The sequence below is a fragment of the Enhydra lutris genome, unplaced genomic scaffold (genome assembly GCF_002288905.1).
Source record: "Enhydra lutris kenyoni isolate GAN:26980312 unplaced genomic scaffold, ASM228890v2 scaffoldscaffold72, whole genome shotgun sequence".
NCBI classification, from domain to species: Eukaryota; Metazoa; Chordata; class Mammalia; order Carnivora; family Mustelidae; genus Enhydra; species Enhydra lutris.
Genome location: NW_019154156.1, coordinates 6760645 through 6781680, shown reverse-complemented (window position 1 = coordinate 6781680; position 21036 = coordinate 6760645). Strand labels below are relative to the sequence as shown.

Sequence of the window (21036 nt, the reverse complement as noted above, 5' to 3'; positions counted from 1 at the left end):
ATTAATTAATTAATCTTCTTTTTAAAAAGTCAGCTAAATTGTGTCAAAAATACCTGTAAAGATGGGGCGCCTGGGTGGCTCAGTGGGTTAAAGCCTCTGCCTTCAGTTCAGGTCATGATCCCAGCGTCCTGGGATCGAGCCCCGCATAGGGCTCTCTGCTCAGTGGGGAGCCTGCTTTCCCCACTCTCTCTGCCTGCCTCTCTGCCTACTTGTAATCTCTGTCAAATAAATAAATAAAAAATCTTTAAAACAAATGCAAAGGCATTATTACTATTTTTTAAAGTCCCATTACATAAATACCATTTTACAAAAATGTCTGATTTTTAAAAAGATAAAGCAGTGCCCTGATACTATTTTGTGGTAGAGTAATTGAGACCAATGCTTAGAAATAGTTTCAGGACAGTTTTTTTTTTTCTATAATAGCCTATCTATTTTTTCATATAATGAGAAGTAACAGTATCTTGTATAAACAACAGTCACTGATAATCTCAAAACATCATATTAACTAGGGCAAAGGCCAAAAAACACTTGGGCTAAAATGCTAGACATTAAGAAAAAAGCAGATTTTAGGTTTTATTGCCTTTTTTTTATTATTAATTTCCTTGGAACTGGGAATGAATAGTAAAATGGTCCAAAGCTACACAGTGGCAAGGAGACAAAGCCAAAATGCAAGCTCATTTACAAACTGAATAATTGATGGTATGACTCAGTAATATGAAGAAGAATGATATACACCAGAAGAGAAATTGAAGAGCCTCATGTGTTGTATAATTAAATCTTGCTGTGCTCTCACCAACCACCCCTGGCTACAGGCTCTCCAGAGAAGGCAGTGGCCCATTACCAACAGGCCATCACACTCAGCCCAAGTCATCACGTGGCCATGGTGAATCTGGGGAGGCTCTACAGGTCCTTGGGAGACAACAGTGCCGCTGAAGAATGGTACAAACGGTAAAGTTCCTTTTCTTCACTTTGTAAGTTGCCCAAAGACCTTAGTAGTCACCCTTCCAATTTTTATGTCATCAGAACAGACATGCTCTTAGAATAGTAACCGATTTTGCCAATTCGGGCAATCCAGATTCTCCTCTCCAAAGAGACTAATACTAAATACTAAATGGTATCTTAAGGGATGGCTTAAAGTCCTACTGGTTAGAACAGCAGGTTAGAACCTTGGTTAGAACCAAGGCTGGAATTCTTTTCTGAGGCTGCGGACTGCAGCCCCCGCCACAAATAGCAGTTTCGAAAATGGATATGGGGGGCAGACCGTGCATGCATGGGAACCAGCCTATCACCATCAGTGGGAAAGATCCTTGGAGCTCAGTCTCCATATGGAGAGGTCACTAGAGACATTCTTATAGTTAGAGGGTGGCAAGACTGTTTTAAAAACAGTCTTCTTGATTATAAAAACAGAGACCACGTTGGAGAGTCTCAAACCATGGACCATCCTCCTTAAACCTGCGTTTCACGCTTTCAGAATGTACCTATAAGAATTTCAGTTCACCTTTCTTAAAACTCAGGGCCCTACAGGTGGCACACAAAGCAGAGCTATTATCACCTTTGGGAGCGCTGTATTATAACACGGGCCGGTATGACGAGGCTCTGCAGATTTACCGGGAAGCCGCGGCACTAGAACCTTCTCAAAGGGAGCTCCGCCTAGCCCTGGTGAGTGCGTAGGCGAAAGAGATGAGCCGGACATGCAGTGTGCCATGCAGGGAGCTGGGTCAGAAGCCCCAGAATTGCAACTAGAGCACTACCATAGATCCATTTTCTGAATACCCATATAGCCAGTGTGGGAGCCATTCACCAAAGTCGTAGACACCAAAAAAGTTTTTTAAGTTTTTGGTTTACTGAATAGCTCATGTATCCCCTTTCACCCAGCTCTATCCATTTTTAGTGTTTTGATGAATTTGTTTATCATGTCTGTATGTGTGTATACATCCACATATGTACATATGTGCATATTTATGTGTGCAGATGCTTAGTATTAATACGTTTAATTTTTTTTGTGAGCCAGAAAAAGTTACAGATCTCATGCCCTTCTTTCTTTTTTTTTTTAAGATTTTATTTATTTGACAGGGAGCGGGAGATGCGGGTCTCAATCCCAGTACCCTGAGGTCATGACCCGAGCCGAAGGCACACGCTTAACCAACTTAGCCACCCAGGCGCCCCGCCCTGTCTTTCTAAATACTTCAGCATATAGTCCTAAAAACAAGGGCATTCTCTAACATAGCTAGAGTATGGTTCTCAAATTGAAGAAATTAATAATCAGCAATATTTTTAATTTCAGTTTTTGGAAATGTGCATTTTTGCTACTCTTCTTTAGATCTGCAATAAATCAATCTTGTCATCTTTTTGTAAACATGACATCCTGTTGAAACCATATGAAATCATTTCTTTTGAGATAGTCGAATTTTTTAAAAAGTCAAGTCATTTCGTTGATGTCTTTGGTGTCCCTGCTATTCACACACAGTGCATGCATATGCCTTAATAAATAAATAAATAAACAAAATTTTACACCTGTACACTGTGGGAATTCAGCTCTCTCTCTGAGTTGCAAATAGATGCTAAGCATTTTTTTTCTGGAGTGTCTCTGGAATGCCTGTTTTCAGAAATGCTTTGTTTGATGAGGTGATACCAGTGTCTCCTAAGCCAGTTCATTGTGGTTTTGCAGGCTCAGGTTTTGGCTGTGATGGGTCAGACAAAAGAGGCTGAGAAGATGACCAACCACATTGTGTCAGAAGAGACCGGATGCCTTGAATGCTACCGCCTGTTGTCAGCAATCTACAGCAAGCAGGAGCTCCACGAAAAGGTAGGGACCACACTGGAATTGTTTGGATTCACAGGTAGAAAATGAGGTATGCCTGAATGATTCTCCAGTCTGCACATTTATGAGGCTGAGCAATCTTGAATGCCATCCATTGGCATATCCTATCTTACAGATGCTTTTCACAGTTACCCCCTAACTCTAATATGTCCCCTGTAAACAATACTTTCTTGGTTCATCCTTGGTCTAAAGATTTTATGTGATAGTATCTCAATTTGTTTTCACCTAACTAGATATAGACTAACATTTGTATGTTTCATCATTTTCTATGTTCCTTCAAATACGTTATTTATAGAATCCTTATAGCAGTCTTTATACAGGTCAGTGACCTTGTATTTCAACTATTATTGTTTATCTCCATTTGAAAAGTTATGTGACTTGAATTTATGGAGCGATTCAGTAAGTACTTATGGAATGCCTACTATATGCCAGCCTCTGTGGTAGGTACCAGGAATAAAGTAGTATAGGAAAAACAAAAAAAATCACCTTTGTCCCAATGGAGTTTATAGAAGAAGAAGAAACCAAGATTAAACAAGCAGTCAAAAACAAATGTAGAATTAAAGCTATGCTCAGTAATGTCATGAAGAGTGTCATGGTCCTAACAAGCATGTTATCAGGGACCTGAGTGATCTGAAAGGTTAGGTTCCCTGTGGAGTGATATGAAGGTTAATGCTGAATGATAAATAGGAGTTACTAGATGAAGGGGGGCAGTGAAAAGCATTGCAGGCCAGTTAAAGTATATGCAAAGGCCCTGGGGCAGCAGCAAATGGCAAGTCTGAGGGATGGGCATAAAGGGAGCAGGGCACTGTATAAGATAATGGCCACAGAGTTTGTTGGAGACAACACCCCACAGGGCTCGGGACCAGGGCAAAGGTTTTATTTTTTATCCTTGGAGAAGCCTTGGGCTTTTAAGGAGAAGAGCAACATGGTGGAATTTGTGTTTTGAAGGATCCCTAGCTGCAGGGAGTGGGGCAGTGGGTGCTGGGGGCAGAGTGGGTACCAGGGACCTAAGAGGAGGCTGTATTTGGAGTGGTCCGGATGGACAAAGGCAGGGCAAATCACCTGACCCCAGGTCTTGTTTTCTTTCATCTTTATCACTGACTTCCCTGTGGACTGGCCAGGGACATGTCATTGTCACAGTGTAAATGGAAACCCTGGAGTATAGGAAAATTACTTTGTCAGAGCCACATTATTTCTCAGTGAGAACATCAGAGACAATGAAGAATGTGTTTTGATTGTCATTTACCGTACCAGCTAATACTTAAGGACAAAAAGTATAAATATTATCATTTAAGTTAGTTTTTCTTCATCTCATCTACATTCTGTCTTCCTGTTGGCAGGCACTCGATGCTATCGACAAGGCTCTCCAGCTGAAACCAAAGGACCCAAAAGTCGTATCTGAACTTTTTTTCACAAAAGGAAACCAACTAAGAGAGCAGAATCTTCTGGATAAAGCTTTCGAGGTATAAACACTTAATCAAATTATGTTATTAAATTAAGAGATTAAAATTAGTACTCAATCTTTACTGAAGCATATATAGTAAAATGTAAGATGACTGGCATGTTTATGGAGTGAATTTTTTGATTAATGGCCATGATGTTACACGTTTAGTTTGTATAATTGACTATTTTTTTAACTATTCAGAGATCTGCAGTACCTCTGCATTATTTTCTGAATTATCACCTTTAACTTGATGTTTGAGGCAATGCCACATTATTGCCTCAGTTAGTTTCTCACTCTGCCTCTCTCACTCTCTCTGTTGGCCGGCAGTAACCCTCTAGTCCATCTAGACGAGTATCTAAATAGCTTTGGCATTTCCACACATCCCCCCAATTCCTCACAAGATTCCCTCTCATCCACTAACACATAGTCTTCCTCCCTCTGGAAGCCCATCTGGATCTTGCTTTCTCCCAGTGTCCTTGCTTCCTGTGAACTTTTACGTATACCATCTCTACAAGTCATTTGAAAGTATCATATATTACATTGTATTGTTAGGCATCTTTTTACTCTCCCTATTCTCTCCTCCTTCCCTGACCCCCGCCCCCAATCCTCTGTGCACAGTGCCTGCTCCCCAGTTAGATTGGACTTCTTGTATAAAGGGACTGCTTCCTTCCATGTTCTAAAACATAATGCCTTGTGTCTTAGCGGCATTCAATATCTACAGCTCTCAAATAAAATTTGTACGTAGTTTGAAATCAAAAAGATATTCCAAACAAATAAAAATATTATAGAAATACCAAGCATTTCTGGTAAAGCCACAAGGTGGAATTAATGAAGTCATAAAATTACACTAAATATAACATGAGAAAAGTAAAATTTTAAATGATATTATTGTTTCTGAAAACAGTGAGTGACTTTCAAAATATTTAAAAACAGGTAAAGATATTTGGGGAAACTAACTTGAACATAAACTCTTAAAACAGTGGCATATTTGAAGGGGAAATTGCGTATTTTTCTGTGCCCTGTGAACATTTTTTAAAAAGCTTTATTTATGTATTTTAGAGAGAGAGAGAGTGCTCAAGCAGGGGGAGGGGCAAAGAGAGAGGGAGAGGAGAAGCAGACAGCTGCCTGAGCACAGAGGCTCAATCACAAGACCCTGAGATCATGACCTGAGCTGAAATCAGGGGTCAGACACCTAATTAAATGAGCTGCCCAGACCCCCTTAGCCTGTGAACATTTTTAATACCGTAACATGTAAGCATTTTAAAATGACAATTTAATGAATATATAATTTAATTATGAAGTTATCTGGTATCTGTATCTTATACATTGTATTGAAAACAAACGTATTTTCCAGTTGCTTTAACTATAAATCAGATAATCATTTTAAAGGGACTAGATTTGGGTGCTTGGGTGGCTCAGTCAGTTAAGCGTCCAACTCTTGATCTCAGCTCAATTCTTGATCTCAGGGTTGTGAGTTCAAGCCCCACATTGGGCTCCACACTGGGTGTGAAGTCTACTTAAAATCAATCAACCAATCAATTAATAAATAAAGTGGCTAGATCTATGACAGATAGGAATAGGGCTATGAGTAGCATTTTTATTTATGATTTACACATATTAAGTAATTTGATCTTCTCAATAGTCATATAAGAAAGCTATGGTCATTGTCTCCATTTTATAGTTGAATAAACTGAGACTCAGAGGTTATGTAACTTGTTCAAGGTCACAGAGGGTAAGAGATGGAGCTGGGATTTGAATCCAGGTTCTTAATTCCTACCCTACACTCTCATCTCTGTTGATACAAATTAACCTAAGAGACATATTCTTCAGGTTTATTTTACCAGCTCTTTAGAAGTGTAGTTTCTTGTTATTTGCTTGTTTCTCTTAAAACAGGAGGAGGGATGGACCAGATTCTGTTTACTTTATGAAGCTGTTCATCAGTGAAAATAGCAAAGAGCATTAAAATAGACACACAGATACTTAGCTTTGTAATTGAAAGCAACTCTCATAGCCATTAGCTTTACTTAAGGTGACCACTCTTAAATTAAGACCCAGTGGTGATATAAAACAACATGCAAAATATTACCAGTATTGGGGCGCCTGGGTGGCTCCGTGGGTTAAGCCTCTGCCTTCGGCTCAGGTCATGATCTCAGAGTCCTGGGATCGAGCCCCACATCGGGCTCTCTGCTCAGCGGAGATCCTGCTTCTCCCTCTCTTTCTCTGCCTGCCTCTCTGCCTACTTGTGATCTCTCTCTCTCTGTCAAATAAATAAATAAAATCTTAAAAAAATATATTATCGTATGCCTCACAGATGCTACATTTAATGGGATACACATTTCCAGACCAAAAGAGGTATTTGAGAGAAGGAATTTCTCTTGAGACATATGAAGACCTGTGGCAGAAGATAAAGGAAGGCTTTTTAATGATTGAAACTATCCCCTAGGAAGATAGATGTCCTCAAGGAAGGAATGAGCATCCTGTCACCGCAAGGATTTCGGTATAGGCTGAATAACCAGGCCAGTGATACTGTGAAAGGGCTGAGCTACATAGGAAAAGATTCTAAAAGATTCTGTGATCATTGAAAAAGTATATTCTTACAAACTCCATTTATGGCGAAAAAATCCAAAAGCGTTTTCTTGCGGGTCAAGGCCAGAGAGAAATGATGCACTATAATAAAATCACCTGGATTCCCTGCGGGCATCCTCAGTCTCTGTGAGCAAATTACACATTTCTGTTTCCTCCACTTCCCAGTGATCAGTTTTGAAACATAATTAAATAAACGGGAACACCTGTGAGCTAGTAGTGTCTGGTTTCATTGTGTTAACCATTTACATTCTCACATAGGTAGAAAGTGACTTCCACAGTCCTGTAGCATTAAACGTGGGTTCTCCTTTCTCAACCTGAAAATGTTTCTTGTATATTTAGAGCTATAAAGCTGCCGTGGAGCTAAATCCAGATCAAGCACAGGCCTGGATGAACATGGGTGGAATCCAACACATCAAGGTAGGAGAATAATTCATTTCCAAGGGATCTGGGTTTTTCTTTCCATTTTCTCTTTCTGTCTTCTCTCAAAAGATTGAGAAAATATTGTTAATTCCCTCTTTGAATTATTTAAAGACCAAAAGCCTTATATGTTTAAAAGGGAAATCAGCACAGATTATGTTCACTTTGTTTTATCCAGATATTGAATATCATGAAGTCATTTAAAAACTAAGTCTATACAAATTATATTCCATGATTTTATTGAACATAAAGAAAACCATGTGTACCTAAGAGAAGTATCATCATACAGCAAATAAAATCTGCCCCTTGTTGGGGCTTCCTGGACCTCATTGTCCTACAGCTTAACTCATGGTCAAGAGTACAGTGTTACTTTAAATATTACTTTATTATTTCCTGTACCTAATGTATCTTTTACTCCCTAATCATTTACTGAAATGCAAGGTTGTTTATTTGTGGGTTTTTTGTTTTTCCAAAAGGAAAAGCTATCTTTGAGTGAATCATCAAAAATGACCCTTGGGAAGGCTGCTGCCTATAAGTAATGAACTCAAAGACTCGATATCATTCATTCATTCATCCGTTCATTTGACATGTGATGTGCATGTGATGGGCCAGGTACTCTTTCTTCAGGCACTGGGAATAGAACACTAAATAAGTAAGACAGAACTTTCTGTCTTCATGGAGCTAACATTTACTAAAAGAGACAGGCAATAAATAAACACATCCATACATACATCTATATGTAAAATATATCATAGTGCTATGGAGAAAAAAGAGAATGGGGATAGGAAGTACCATGGAGTAAGGGCTGAAATTTAAAATTAAGGTGGTTAGGGAAGGTCTCACTTTATTTTTTATTTATTTTTTTTAATTATTTTTTTATTTTTTTATAAACATATAATGTATTATTAGCCCCAGGGGTACAGGTCTGAATTGCCAGGTTTATACACGTCACAGCACTCACCATAGCCCCTACCCTCCCCAATGTCCATAACCCCACCACCCTCTCCCTACCCCCCTCCCCCCCCCCACCCCCCGTTTGTTTTTTGAGATTAAGAGTCTCTTATGGTTTGTCTCCCTCCCGATCCCATCTTGTTTCATTTATTCTTTTCCTACCCCCCCCCAAGCCCCCAATGTTGCATCTCCACTTCCTCATTATCAGGGAGATCATATGATAGTTGTCTTTCTCCAATTGACTTATTTCGCTAAGGATAATACCCTCTAGTTCCATCCACATTGTCGCAAATAGGGAAGGCCTCACTTTAAAAAGTGATTTTGAGGGCTGCTTGGGTGGCTCAGTGGGTTAAGCCACTGCCTTCAGCTCAGGTCATGATCTCAGGGTCCTGGGATTGAGTCCCTCATCGGGCTCTCTGCTAGGCAGGGAGCCTGCTCTTTTCTCTCTCTCTCTACTTGTGATCTCTCTCTGTCAAATAAATAAAATCTTTTTTAAAAAAAAGTGATTTTGAGTAGAGACCTGAAGGGGAAAAGCCATGTGGCAAAACAGGGAAAGAACATATGCAAAGGTCCTGAGGTATGAGAGTACCTGCTGTGTTTGAAGAACAGGGAGGAGGCAAGTAAGATGAAATGGTAGAAGCTGGAGTCAGAGTTAAGTCACAGGGCAGGATCATGTAGAGCCTTGAAGGGGAATGCAGGGTTTTTGGCTTTTATGCCATGCTGAATGAGTTGGGGTCCTTAGAAGACTCTGAGCAGAGAGATGCCATGGTCTGACATGTTTTTAAAGGATCGCTCTTATTTAGCTAACCTATTTTCAGGCTTCTATCAGTCTTTATATTAATAAAACAATAATATAGTGATTAGCATTTAAATAAAAGCCCAATAGGATTTACTATTAAGTGGAAACTGGTCACTCTCAGAAACACAACAAAACAGAAAGGTAACTTGTGATTACATAGCTGGAAGGGGATAATGTGACTGAGAGTTGGTGCTCTAACAGAGGAATAAACAGGACATTTATCAGAGCAGAATAACCTGAGCTCTGATCTTAATCACCTTCTAGGGTGTCTAGCAATATGAACTTACTTAAGCTTGATCATAAATCACATGGAATAAATTTGGAAAAAAATACCAGAAAGAAAGGGGACACCTGGGTGGCTCAGTCAGTTGAGCATCTGCTTTCGGCTCGGGTCGTGATCCCAGGGTCCTGGGATCAAGCCCAGCATTGGGCTCCCTGCTTATGCGGGAAGTCTGCTTCTACCTCTCCCTTCTGATCTCTCTCTCTCTCAGTCAAATAAATAGATAAAATTAAAAATATTTTTAAAAAAATACAAGAAAGAGGGAGGGAGGAAGGAAGGAAGGAAGAAGGAGAGATAGAGAGAGAGAGAGAAAGAAACGTAATTTTAAATATTTAAATAATATATTAAATAGTTATATTTTAAAATAATAAGTTCAATATGTTTTTAGATGACATGGGCCTGCATTTAAAGCAGTGGGTTCAGTTGTTAGTTTAAAAAATATAATAAGTAGGAACACCTGGGTGGTGAAGTTGGTTAAGCAGCTGACTTGTTTCAACTCCGGGTTATGAGATCCAGCCCCATGTTGGGCTCAGAGCTCAGCATGGAGTCTGCTTGGGATTCTCTTTCCTTCTCCTCCGCTCCTCCTGCTCATTCTCTCTCTCTCTCTCTCTCTCTCTCTCTCTCTCTCTCTCTCTCTCACACACACACACACACACACACACACACACACACACAAACAAATAAATCTTTTTTTAAGAAGTACAGTAAGTACACTCAAGACTTTTCCAAAAAGTCTGGAAATACAAGGAGAATAGTACGTTCATTGAATTCTCAGATTAACGAGTGAGTCCGTTGCTTTAAATTTAGAGGTACTTCCCCTGAAAAGGTATCTGGAGATTGAAGAAGGATCTATTGAGTGTATTATTTTGAAATGTAATGTTTGAAATGTTTATGCAGTTTTTCGTCTTTGCAAACATCATGAATTAGGCTGAACAGTATAAAATTGCTATGTTTGTAATTGAAAAATCATCTAATATCAGTAAATTCATTATGTTACAATCCAGAATAAGTATATAGACCGGGCACATGGTTTGGATATGGTCATTTAGATGGTACCATTAGGATGCAAGATTATTATGAGGTCCTGAAGAGAGAGTGGTCATTATCTTTCTCTTTGCACTGCCAGGTAGTGTGTGCTCTTTCCAGGCTTCTCTCCTTCCCTGAGCCCAGGTGAAACTTAGGATACCAAGGGTTGTGGTAAGGTTGCAAGTTGGAATAAGGCTTTGCCAGGTCGTGGCATGAAGAGATGAGAAGGGAGTTGTCTTTCTTATACTGCTTGATAATAAAATATAATTATAATGAAGCTTCATAAAGGATGAAATGGATGGACCAAAAAGGCTAAAATACATTCTTTATAATCAAAGAGTTCTATGAACTGGACCACACCACAAAGTACTATTTTCAGTATTGCCGTATGTGCATTTTCTTGAGTGGCATCGTACGGAACTCTCCATGGTGTCAGAAGTGTTCTATAGCTGCACTGTCAAAGGCAGCAGCCACTAGCCCATGTGCGTGTTGAGCCCTTGAAATGTGGTTAGTAAAACCGAGCAACTGAATTCTTAATTTACCGTAATTGATGGAAGCTTAAATAGCCATGTGGAATTAGATAGCACATTTCTAGAAATTAGATAATTCAGATTCCCTATCTTAGCATCTCAGAACTGGGGACACTGAATCAAGGGATATAACTTTAAAAAAAAACAAGGCTTCCAGTTTAATCAAGTAAAGAGCAATTTGAGGGAGAGAAGATAACTCTAGCAGTAGATTTTACGTGAAAGGACGAAGAAAGCTGGTAATCAGCGAAGGAAATGCCAAGGCATCGGGCTGAGGCCTACATTCAGAGAAGACTCAGCAGAAAAATTTCAAAGTCGGCTGTAATATAAACATATTTTGAGAGCACTCGGTTGTCTGCACATGTATGCTAAGCCTAGTAAACATCACAAGATACTTGGAAGATAAATGCTGGAGTTGATGAAAAATAATAACAATTGAATAAAGCAAATCCAGGGTCTCACCACTTCAGAATTCTGTTTAGCCTCTTATGAGAATCAGGGCTAATCAGAAATATTTTCTGATTTGTGCATGTGTCAGAGCCTAGATTCCCAAAGTTACAATTAACTTTTCTGTCATTTTCACTCTCCTTTTTACCAATATGACGAGTAAGTACTGTAATAAAGGGATGGTGTTTACTCAACCCTGGATGGTTGTTTAATAATGACAACAATGGTAGCATTGGACTGAGGACTCACTATGTGTCAGCCTGTCTGAGCTCTTAACACGCATTAGCTCTTTTGGAGGATAGTTAAGCGTTCAGTAAATATTAGTTGCTGGTTGCTACATAGAACTCTCAATTAGAGATGCTATTTTAAATTGTGATGGGAATTCAGAGAGTAACTAACTGGTTTTTGTCCGCATGGAGCTGTAATGGAGAATAAAATAGAGCAAATTGAAATGCGGGGAAATGAAGAGAACTTAACACTCAGAGTTCTGAGACGTGGCAGGACACAGATGTGAAAGAGGGTGAACCAAATAAGGAAGGTAAAATTTAGTAGCAGAAAAGGGCCTGGAAAACAATAATTATGACTAATTTGTCTGGAACCATCTGGAACAGGCACACATCATTTCCAGTTAGAAAGCCATGGAACAAAGCAGATGGGGGCCAACAGAGGGTGGTGACAGGTATCTTTAGCAGGTCAGGGGTGCTATGCCTTCTTTCCTGCTTTAAGAGGATCCAGCAGGTTCATATCGTCACATACCTTAGGTAAATTTGACTCCATGTTCTTATCAGTTCTTTTCACTTTATAAAACCGTATGTTTACATTAAAGCCCATATTAGGCAAATCTTGCTTCTATGTTAGTTGGATATTAAAATAACTTCCACCACTAAATAGGTCTAGCAGATTCCAAACTATTTAATCATCACTACTTTTGAATTTTCCCACAAACATCCCTCCCTTTCCTCCCTCCCTCCTTCCCCCTCACCCCCCATCTCTAGCCATGGCTCCATTTGATTACTAAGGAATAGTACCAACCCCATGAGAGCCCTATGAAATGATAGCCTCATACCATACATTAGTAGAATTGAAAATCTGTTTTTCTGCCATTTCACCTTACGGTGTAACTCTTATCCTTCACATTCTCCAGCTGGCCTGGTACTTAAAACAAATGGATTCTCCAAAAGCACCAAAAGATAAGGATAAAATTACCCTTGCAGACAGGGTTTCCTTCTGAGGACATTCCTGTTAAATTTGGCCAGAAGGTCTGTCTCTTAGTCTCTGCATTCTCCAAGAGCGTTCTGATGGGTCAGACTATAATTGTCGTCTCTCTTTTTCCCCACAGGGAAACTATGTGTCCGCAAGAGCTTATTACAAGAGAGCCTTACAGCTGGTTCCAGACAGCAAACTGCTGCAGGAAAATCTTGCCAAGTTGGATCGCCTAGAGAAACGATTACAAGAAGTTCGAGAAAAGGATCAGACGTAGCCGTGTTTGGCCCAGTCTTGAGGGACAGTGCTGGTGCTTCTGGAAGAGGAAGAAGTGTTGGAGGCCTTCACCTCAGCAGGGGCACAACAGAGAAGCTTTCCGCTCGCTCTGAGTTTGGGGAGGCACGTTTTGGGATGCCAGCTGGTAACCCTGTGCTAAGGGACTTGCATTTCCACGGAAGAAGACAGTAAGCAAGGGCTCCATCTGAGAGGAAGTAAAACAACTACTACACGTTTTGCAGATTTTTGTTGGCTTTAATTCCAGATTTCCCTTCATCTGTTTCTCTGCTTTTCCAACCTAAGAATCTAATTCCATCTCAGTGTAGACTTTTATGTCCCATATACAGAGGCTTAAATTCTCTGACGGCAGAGCAGCTCTTCCTTGTGAGATGAGATATGTCATAGAGGAGAAAATCTCTGGGATAAACCATCTGGGTAATTCCACCAAGAGGTAGCTCATTTAGTTCTCCAAAACTAGAAATGAGTATCTAATAGTTTTTGTAGAATCTTCTGGAATATTTGGGAGAAAGGGTGTGGTTAAGTGAGCTTTGTCTAATATCCCCCTGAGGATATTGCTAGAGCCCAGTTGAAGAGTGAATTAAATTCCACTCGGATGCAAGCTTTTCCTATTGCCCGATACAACAAAAAGGAGGCTTCTGGAATTGTGTATGGGTATTCTCATCCCTGGGGGAATATCAAGGATCTTGGTTCCTCTAATTTCTTTATGGAAATGTTTAAGATTATTTTAATTTTATTACAAGTATTACTAGAGTAGTGATTCTGCTCTAAGATTTCAGAAGTGCTTTTAGAATCATAAATGTTTCTGACTCCACATACATTGTTATTTTGGTGGAGAAAAAAATAGTATATTCTACATGAGAAATATTAAAGATATTAACTAAGAGAAATGCTCTACTTTATTATCTTAACATTCAGTCATCCAGAGATTTATTATTTTTTTGAAAACTATATTTAATCACTGAAAATGCTATACAATATATCACAAAAATCTTCATAGACTATGAAGAGGATGGAAGAGAAGCTCTATTGATTTGTCTACTGAAATTTAATGAGAATTCTGCTTTAGAACATGAGTGATGGAAATCCAGAGTTCTTGGTTCTGTAATTATAATATTGGAGAGTTCTTGGCGAATGCTCAAAAAATTTAGGGGAGAAAAAAGTCTAAATTCATAATTATAAAAATACATATTTATATTTAAAAGACAGGCCAGCAAAGTGGAACTTAACAATTTGACATTTGTTTTTAGTGTTATTTATTTTGTAACTTATAAAATATTTAATATATATATATATATATATACACACACACACGCAAATTTTTTTCTCTGTACATAGTGGTTTTAATAGCAGCTTTCAGAACTGATCATACAGAAATCACAAATCTGAATTACAATGTAAAGTTTGAACAGCCCCTCAAAAAAATTTGTATTGATGATTCACTTGCCAAAGCTAAAGAAATTAGGAAGTGGAGTTCAGTGTTTGGGTGGTAATATATTTTGAAAGTGAAGAAGTTGGAACACCTGATTCTAATTTGGTCATCATCATAAATTAAAAAAAAAAAAAAAGAATAAGAAGAGGAGGAGGAACCACTCTGGAGAGTGCTGTTTGCAGGCTAAGCCAGGTGGCCTACAGATGTCATATCCCAAAGGTGTGTGGATTTCACTTGCTCAGGCCAGGATAGGGTAAAAAGCCTTCTTCTTTTCAACACTGCCCCTGTGTGTTATTTTTTTGTCAAGGTAAGTCTAGTTAAAAGAACTTCGCTGTAAAGGGATGATGCAAGGCATATTTTAAATGCAAAGGATTCCAGAATTTGAATTAACATACATGTGTTTGTACTCATCAATAATCCAACAATGTCTATATATTGCCACTGTGATCTTCTGTTTCTAGTAGTCTTTTAACCTTATATGTCATAAATTTGTCCAAGATTTTCTTAAAATATTTTCATTCTCCTCAAAATTATACTTTTATAGTCCTAAGGCCAGGAAATGTACCACAGTGTTCATTTTAAATTATCAGTCCACCCCCAAATTGGGGGGGGGGGGATGAAGCCCTAGCTAATAAACAGTATCTGAGACTTAAATCACAACTTTTTAGAATAATCTGTAACCAAGACTCACACCTAAGAAGTTAACAGAAAAGACTAAGTCCCAAATTTTGAAAAGCAATTATGCCTTACTTGAAATGCCGCTGAAGTTATGAGGGTACATTAGTGAGAATGGTTGAAATGGCGGTTATAGCCTAAAAGTTTCTGAGGGAAGGGGTCACATGGCCTTCAGGAGACTTGTTCTACCTTCTTTTGGGTGCTTTTCTCTCTCTCCATGTCTGTCTGTCTCTTTGTCTCTCTCTCCCTCCCTCCCTTCTTCTCCCCATGCCCCTTAGCCTCCCTTCATTCTGCCCCCCACCCCACACTGTTGCTCTGGCTCATTCTGTGCACACCCACTGGCATCTCCTTGAATGTGAAAAGTAAGCACCGTTTGTTGGGTCAGATATTTTTATCTGGATTTAATAAGGCCACTGAGATTGTAGCCAATGAAATAGTTTTCATAGTTAAATGGTGCCTAAAAGAAAATAAATAACATGTTATTTTTCAAAGATATTAAGTGTATTTTATAACTATTTTTATTTGGTTCTTGTAACATGAAATACTATGTGGAATTCATTCCTATCAATAAAATCAGAGTGCCCTGGCTAGTTGTGGACATACATCCAGAGTCCCCTACTAAAAGTGTGCTTGGCAGGAGAGTTGCTGTCCCCTTTCTGAGATGGAATGGCAGAGCTGGCTTCATGGGCCTGAGGTTCATGTGGTCCCTGGGGGTCCTGCTCTCAGAAGGCCCCTGTGCTTGGTTGAAGGCCCTGCTTGAAATTCTTAATAATTTTGAAAGAGGGGTCCTGCAATTCCATCTTGCACTGGATCCTTAAATATGTAAGGTGTCCTCGGTGGGAGGGAAGTTGGCCAAGGACAAGACAGGAGATGCTTTAGTCTGGCTGAACACTTGATCCGGTGATCAGAGTTTCATTTGTGACTGTGTTCCTCTGAGCAACACTCGCTTTTTTTTCTGAGCTACATTTTGAGTCCCTTGTGTACATATATCCCCCGTGTACTGCCAATCTAACCTGTCCTGTCCTACCTAGAACCAGTCCTCCTGGCCTTTAAGATTCCCATTAAGTGGCAGTCCTTTGATATAGGAGCCATGAGAATGGCTTTACAAGTTTATTTCAACCTTAAGAATTCTTCAGGATTTTTTAAGTGATCCAGATGTTTTCCAGCTGTTAACAGTATTCATAAAACACAGTTTAGCGATGTAACGTTAAGTAAACCAAAGATTCAAATACCTTGGAGGAAAAGAAATTTTATTTTAGGGAATCCTGAGATGTATATATTCTTTTGGGTCTGTTTGTTTTGAAGTTCATCACAAAACAAAGATGAAAGCCAGCACTTTAATGACAACCTCCTATAGTACGTCACAGCCCCTAGCATAAGACTGACACTCGTCACAGGTCATACCTCACTTGATGGAGGGGTTTGTAGTGATTGTACCGTACTTCTCAACAAGACTAAATGAGAAAATCCAAACTATTCTTTACCAGCCGACCCACAGAAACTATAATTTGAAGGGGAATAAAAATGAATGTGTAGTTTCTTATTGTCTCTACTAAACATTCCAGGCCCCTCAGATCGAAGAACCGCATTCAGCTGATAGTTAAGAACTGTTCCTTCACACACAGGGCCTCTCAGGCCAGGTGGGACTGCAGGATCACCTGGGGCCCTTGGGCAGTCTCTGAGATGCTGGCTGCCTAGTCCAGATGCTAAAATGCAGCGAGACTAGAGAAGTAGGCTAACAACTTTAATAGAACTTTTATGACTTTTACCATGTTTCTCCATCTTTACTTTTAAATCTAGACTAAAATGAGCCAAAGAATTCTAAAAAATAACCCATGGCACAGTTGATTGGTTGAGACTATTGTTTCAAGATTGACAGGTAGGGTGGGTGGGGGCAGTTTGCACTGGTGGCAATTGGACTGTAATTTGACCTCACATTTTCAGAATTCTTCACTCTCAGATGGAGAAGAATGTGTATACACCATGTGTATACACCAGACAAGGCACCCAGTATGTAAAACTCATTGGCGGTGTTCATGGCATAGAGTGTATGCCTAGACTTATGTCTCTGTTTTGATTACACACGTCACCTTTTGTTAATTATTTCTTCTTGTACTCATTAGAATCTGTTTTTGAGGGGAAAATAAAACGTTTGATCTGATGTGTGAAGGATGTGCATCTTAGATTAATAAATCTGTAGGGTATTCGTAATGACAATCAGAGCAAATGTAGTTATGGGTAGTTGGTTTGTTTTTAATTTTTCAGCTAGTTTCCAGATCACATTTACTTTGATTAAATTGCATGTTGGTACCTCCCAATAATAGCAAAAGGTAACTATCTGACACCTTTTGGTATTTTAAAAGAAGAAATACCTGTCAAATCTTGCATTTAGGCTGCAATTGAGTAAGATAAAAGCTTACAATGCCAAATATATAACATAACTTTTTATGATTATTCTTGATGTTTTGTTGTAAAAGAAAAATATGTTGAACAGTTCTTCAAAAAATAGAACTTCCTTCTTTCTTTTTGGTTGTGGTAGCCATTAACTTCAAGAGAAAAAGTATCTATAATCAAAGGAGTTCTTTAATATCCTCAAAATAAGACAACAAAATTGATAATTTTCATGCCTATCAAATGGCTCATATAAAAATGTGTTATTTTTGTCACCAAAGATCCTTTCAGCTAAAACCTTTTAGGGCATGTAGCTCATAAAATCAGCATCCATCACATTAGTCATTATTAGATCACCATTTACCCCAAGATGGAAAGATTAATCTATGTCCAGAAACCCAAGAGTTTCTTCCCGTTCTCGGTGGTGCAAATGGTATATATTTATGTCATGTTTGGAAGTTTCCAGTGTGCATAACATCCTTTTGGGGTTGCCTTGCTGGTTCAAAGGAGGGGTGCCCCGGTCCCAGAATCAAGAAATCTGGGTGGTAGGCCTGTTCGGCTACAGAGGAGCCGCCCCACCCTGGGCAGGTCACCAAGCCTCTCAGCCATGTCTGTCACCCAGGGAGTGACTGGTTAGTTCTGTGAAACTAGCAAGCTCTGTGTGTCTCCTGAAACCAGACTGAAAGTCCTTTACCTCTCAAGAGATAACTGATTAGTGTTGCCCTCCATTTGAGAAATTAAGATAATCACCGCCACAAAACACACACACAACCATAAGTGAGTGCACTGTCCAAGTGCTTTCATATGACGGAGATACTCTAATTTTGCAGTCTATACACATAAAAGTTGGTCATTTTGTTATGTGTCGGGGAAATATTTTTAAAGATTTCCTTCAAAGGAATTAAAATAATCTGTAGAAGCCATGGCTTGCTTTTATAATGTGGTAAGCATCTGACTTGGTGACTCACGCGGATCCCTCCTTTTATCAGGGAGAAAATGACTTGCATTGTGTTCTTTGTTCATGTTTCTTATTTCCTACTTTGATCAGTTATATATAAATGTACATTTTGTTACTTGTGCCAGCTAGAAATATATTTCCCGTAAAGTATTTCTCCCATTTAAGTCTGATTATGTATGCTCTGCTTAGGTCTTTCCAAAATGAAATTTATGTGAATGTGTATTTTATATAAAATATAATGAAAATAATTATGTCTGTTTCAATCTTTCAAGTGCTCAGCAATTAGTATCCATTGAAACCCATGTCACTAGCTGACATGTGTCAGCTTTAAAAGTGTCTGCTTTAAAAGAAAGAAATTTTCTTCCTTCTCATATTCATTCATTGCATCGCAGTTTTGTGTGTTTCTTGTCTGCTCTCTTTCCCATACCTGCAGTGACTGTTTCAGTCCTTACGTGCTCCTGATCTCTTCTTCTCATCTTGCTGAGTAGATGCCTTCAACCTCTCTGCAGAGTGTAAGTAAAAGGTAGAAAACATATTCTCTCAATACACTGCACTCTACAAACTACAAACTTCCCTGTACCCAATTCTTCCCTCCCCTGTTACTACAGTGGAAAAGGGACCTAGGCTCTGGATTTTGCCTCTTGTGAAGTTTCATTCCATCCCTTCACCTCCCTTTTTCATCTTTAACTTCTTCCTTCTACCAGCTCATGTGAATTCTATTCTATTTTAAAACATGGATACAGGTAATCACCATCAAAATCATTTGGGAAAGAAAAATGTAAGCCCTTCTGGTATTTCTTTTCATCTCTAACTGCTACCACATCTCTTTGTTCCTTCTCAGCTGAGCTATTTGAGTGAACTGTCTTCACCGTTCTTTCTACCTCCACCTTTCACATTCCCTCTGCTTCATAGTGTTCAGTCCTTGCAACAAATAAGTAAATGAAACTTTGGTTTCCAAGGTCACCAAGAATCCCCTTAGTGCTGAATCTTGGGCCTTGTGGGACTTCGGAGAGGGTTCTAGAGTTCAGACCAGTAGTTTAGCAGGGATGGAAAAATTTGTTTACACAAAACATTGTTTGTATAGAAGAAGAAGTAGGTATTTGGGCCTATCTGGAGGATCTGAGCTTTTATTGGAGAGTAGTTTGCCCTGGGGCAAGGGAAGGTTATGGTATTCCTGGTAAGATCACCGGAGTGAAAACAAAATTTAAAGGTGGGGTGGTGAGTGCCCCCGGTCAGCCAGCCACCATAGCTGGGGATTCCCTTTGCAATGCTCAAGCCTGGAGGTACAGAAAGGCTGCTTACCTTACCAAGACCCCTCCCAGTGTCCCCTAGACACCCTAGCTAGAGGAGTCCTCTACTTAAACTTTTGCAAGATGTCCTTACTTAAATAAAGCCGTGCTTGCTATTCTCAAGAACAGTTCAGTCCAATAGAACTATTTGTGATGATGGCAGTGTCCTCTGTACGCTCTCCACTAGGCACTGGTGGCTATTGAGCCCTTGAAATGGAGCTGGTGTGTCTGAGGAACTAATGCTTTTACTGTAGTTAATACTAATTTAAATAACCATGTAGGGCTAGTGACTATATAGCTGACTGACTGACTATATAGGATCACTGATCACTATAATTGGACAGTGACCCTCTAGAGCTTCTTGACGTTAGATGGGACATAAAAATCAGAGAAACACCTTTCATGTTCATATAAGATTTGAGACTGTTTCTGGTTTCAGTGCCAATTGGATTCTTCAAGCTTTTCACTGGAAGGGGCCCCTTGATCTCTCTCCTGTTCCCTTCTGCAGTTTTAGGGCCATTGCCCCCAGCTGATTCTCACCTGCTTGTTTCTGTACCTGCATTCCCTCCACCTTGACTGTCTTCTGCTCTCCTGTCCATCTGTCCACCGCCTGCCTGTCTCCCTAATTTGTATGCTTCCCACCTTAGTTAAGGAGCTTTTATTTCTATCTTACACAAAAGTAAGACAACTGCGTCTGGGAGATTGGTGTCTACCTTTATTATATATAGAATGTCCACTGAGCTTTGCCCTAATTTTTTGATACAACACAAACCCATTATAAATTCTGGCTTTCTTCCTCTCCCAACCTCAAGTTATCTTACGACAAAATAATGCTTCTAGAAAAAATATGCTGACATATCAATCTTACCAATGAATTTTAATAATCTTACATGATGGATCCTACCGCTTTGGCCCATTCTACTGAAGCTAGTAACACAGCCACCCAGGAAGGGGATGGCAGCTGTAAACCTGATCTTTCACAGCCACTCTGCATATTCTTGAACGCCAAGGGCTTCAACAAGCTTCTTACAAGGTGGGGCAGTCCTATTAATTCCTCAATAAGCTTCCATGAGTCTTCCTCTTTTCAAAAAGGGGCCTGCCTGTGTCTTGGATGGGTGACCAGCTTCCTCACTCTGGCTCAGGCCACCCTCCCGGGGCTGAGACAGAATTCCCCTGGGCTGAGCGTTCCAGGCCACTGATGCCCTTGCTCCCGGGATCACCGGCGGATCCCCCTGCACACCTGTGGAGGCGCGGCTTGGTGGGACGAGGGGCGGCTGCGGCCGGGGAACGACCAGGAGGATTGGGAGGGTAGGGGTGCTGGAGGGCAGCCGCAGCTGTGAGCCCAGCCGCGCGGGGCAGGTGCGGCCCCTCGGCGCCCGCTCAGGAGTGAAGAGCGCGGCGGGCACTTCCGGGAGGGAGGGTCTGCGCTTCGGGGCTCCCTGTCCCCACGCGGAGTCTGCAGCGGAGGAAGCGGTGTAGTCCCCGCGCTGGGGACC

At 40.0% G+C, this 21036-nt stretch overlaps 1 protein-coding gene across 2 annotated transcripts in view; it reads left to right on the top strand.

The window, feature by feature from the left end:
- LOC111159975 (transmembrane and tetratricopeptide repeat containing 1) overlaps positions 1-14362 on the top strand; it is a 259364-nt gene extending 245002 nt beyond the window's left edge. The window contains exons 15-20 of one of the 2 annotated variants that reach the window (XM_022522697.1): positions 813-948; positions 1515-1659; positions 2669-2806; positions 4162-4284; positions 7191-7268; positions 12638-14362. In XM_022522697.1, the coding sequence (XP_022378405.1) occupies positions 813-948; positions 1515-1659; positions 2669-2806; positions 4162-4284; positions 7191-7268; positions 12638-12778 (761 nt within the window). In that variant the 3' untranslated portion in view covers positions 12779-14362. The remainder of the gene's footprint in view (positions 1-812; positions 949-1514; positions 1660-2668; positions 2807-4161; positions 4285-7190; positions 7269-12637) is intronic. The other variant, XM_022522698.1, reaches the window with a different exon arrangement.
- Positions 14363-21036: the final 6674 nt, after the last annotated feature.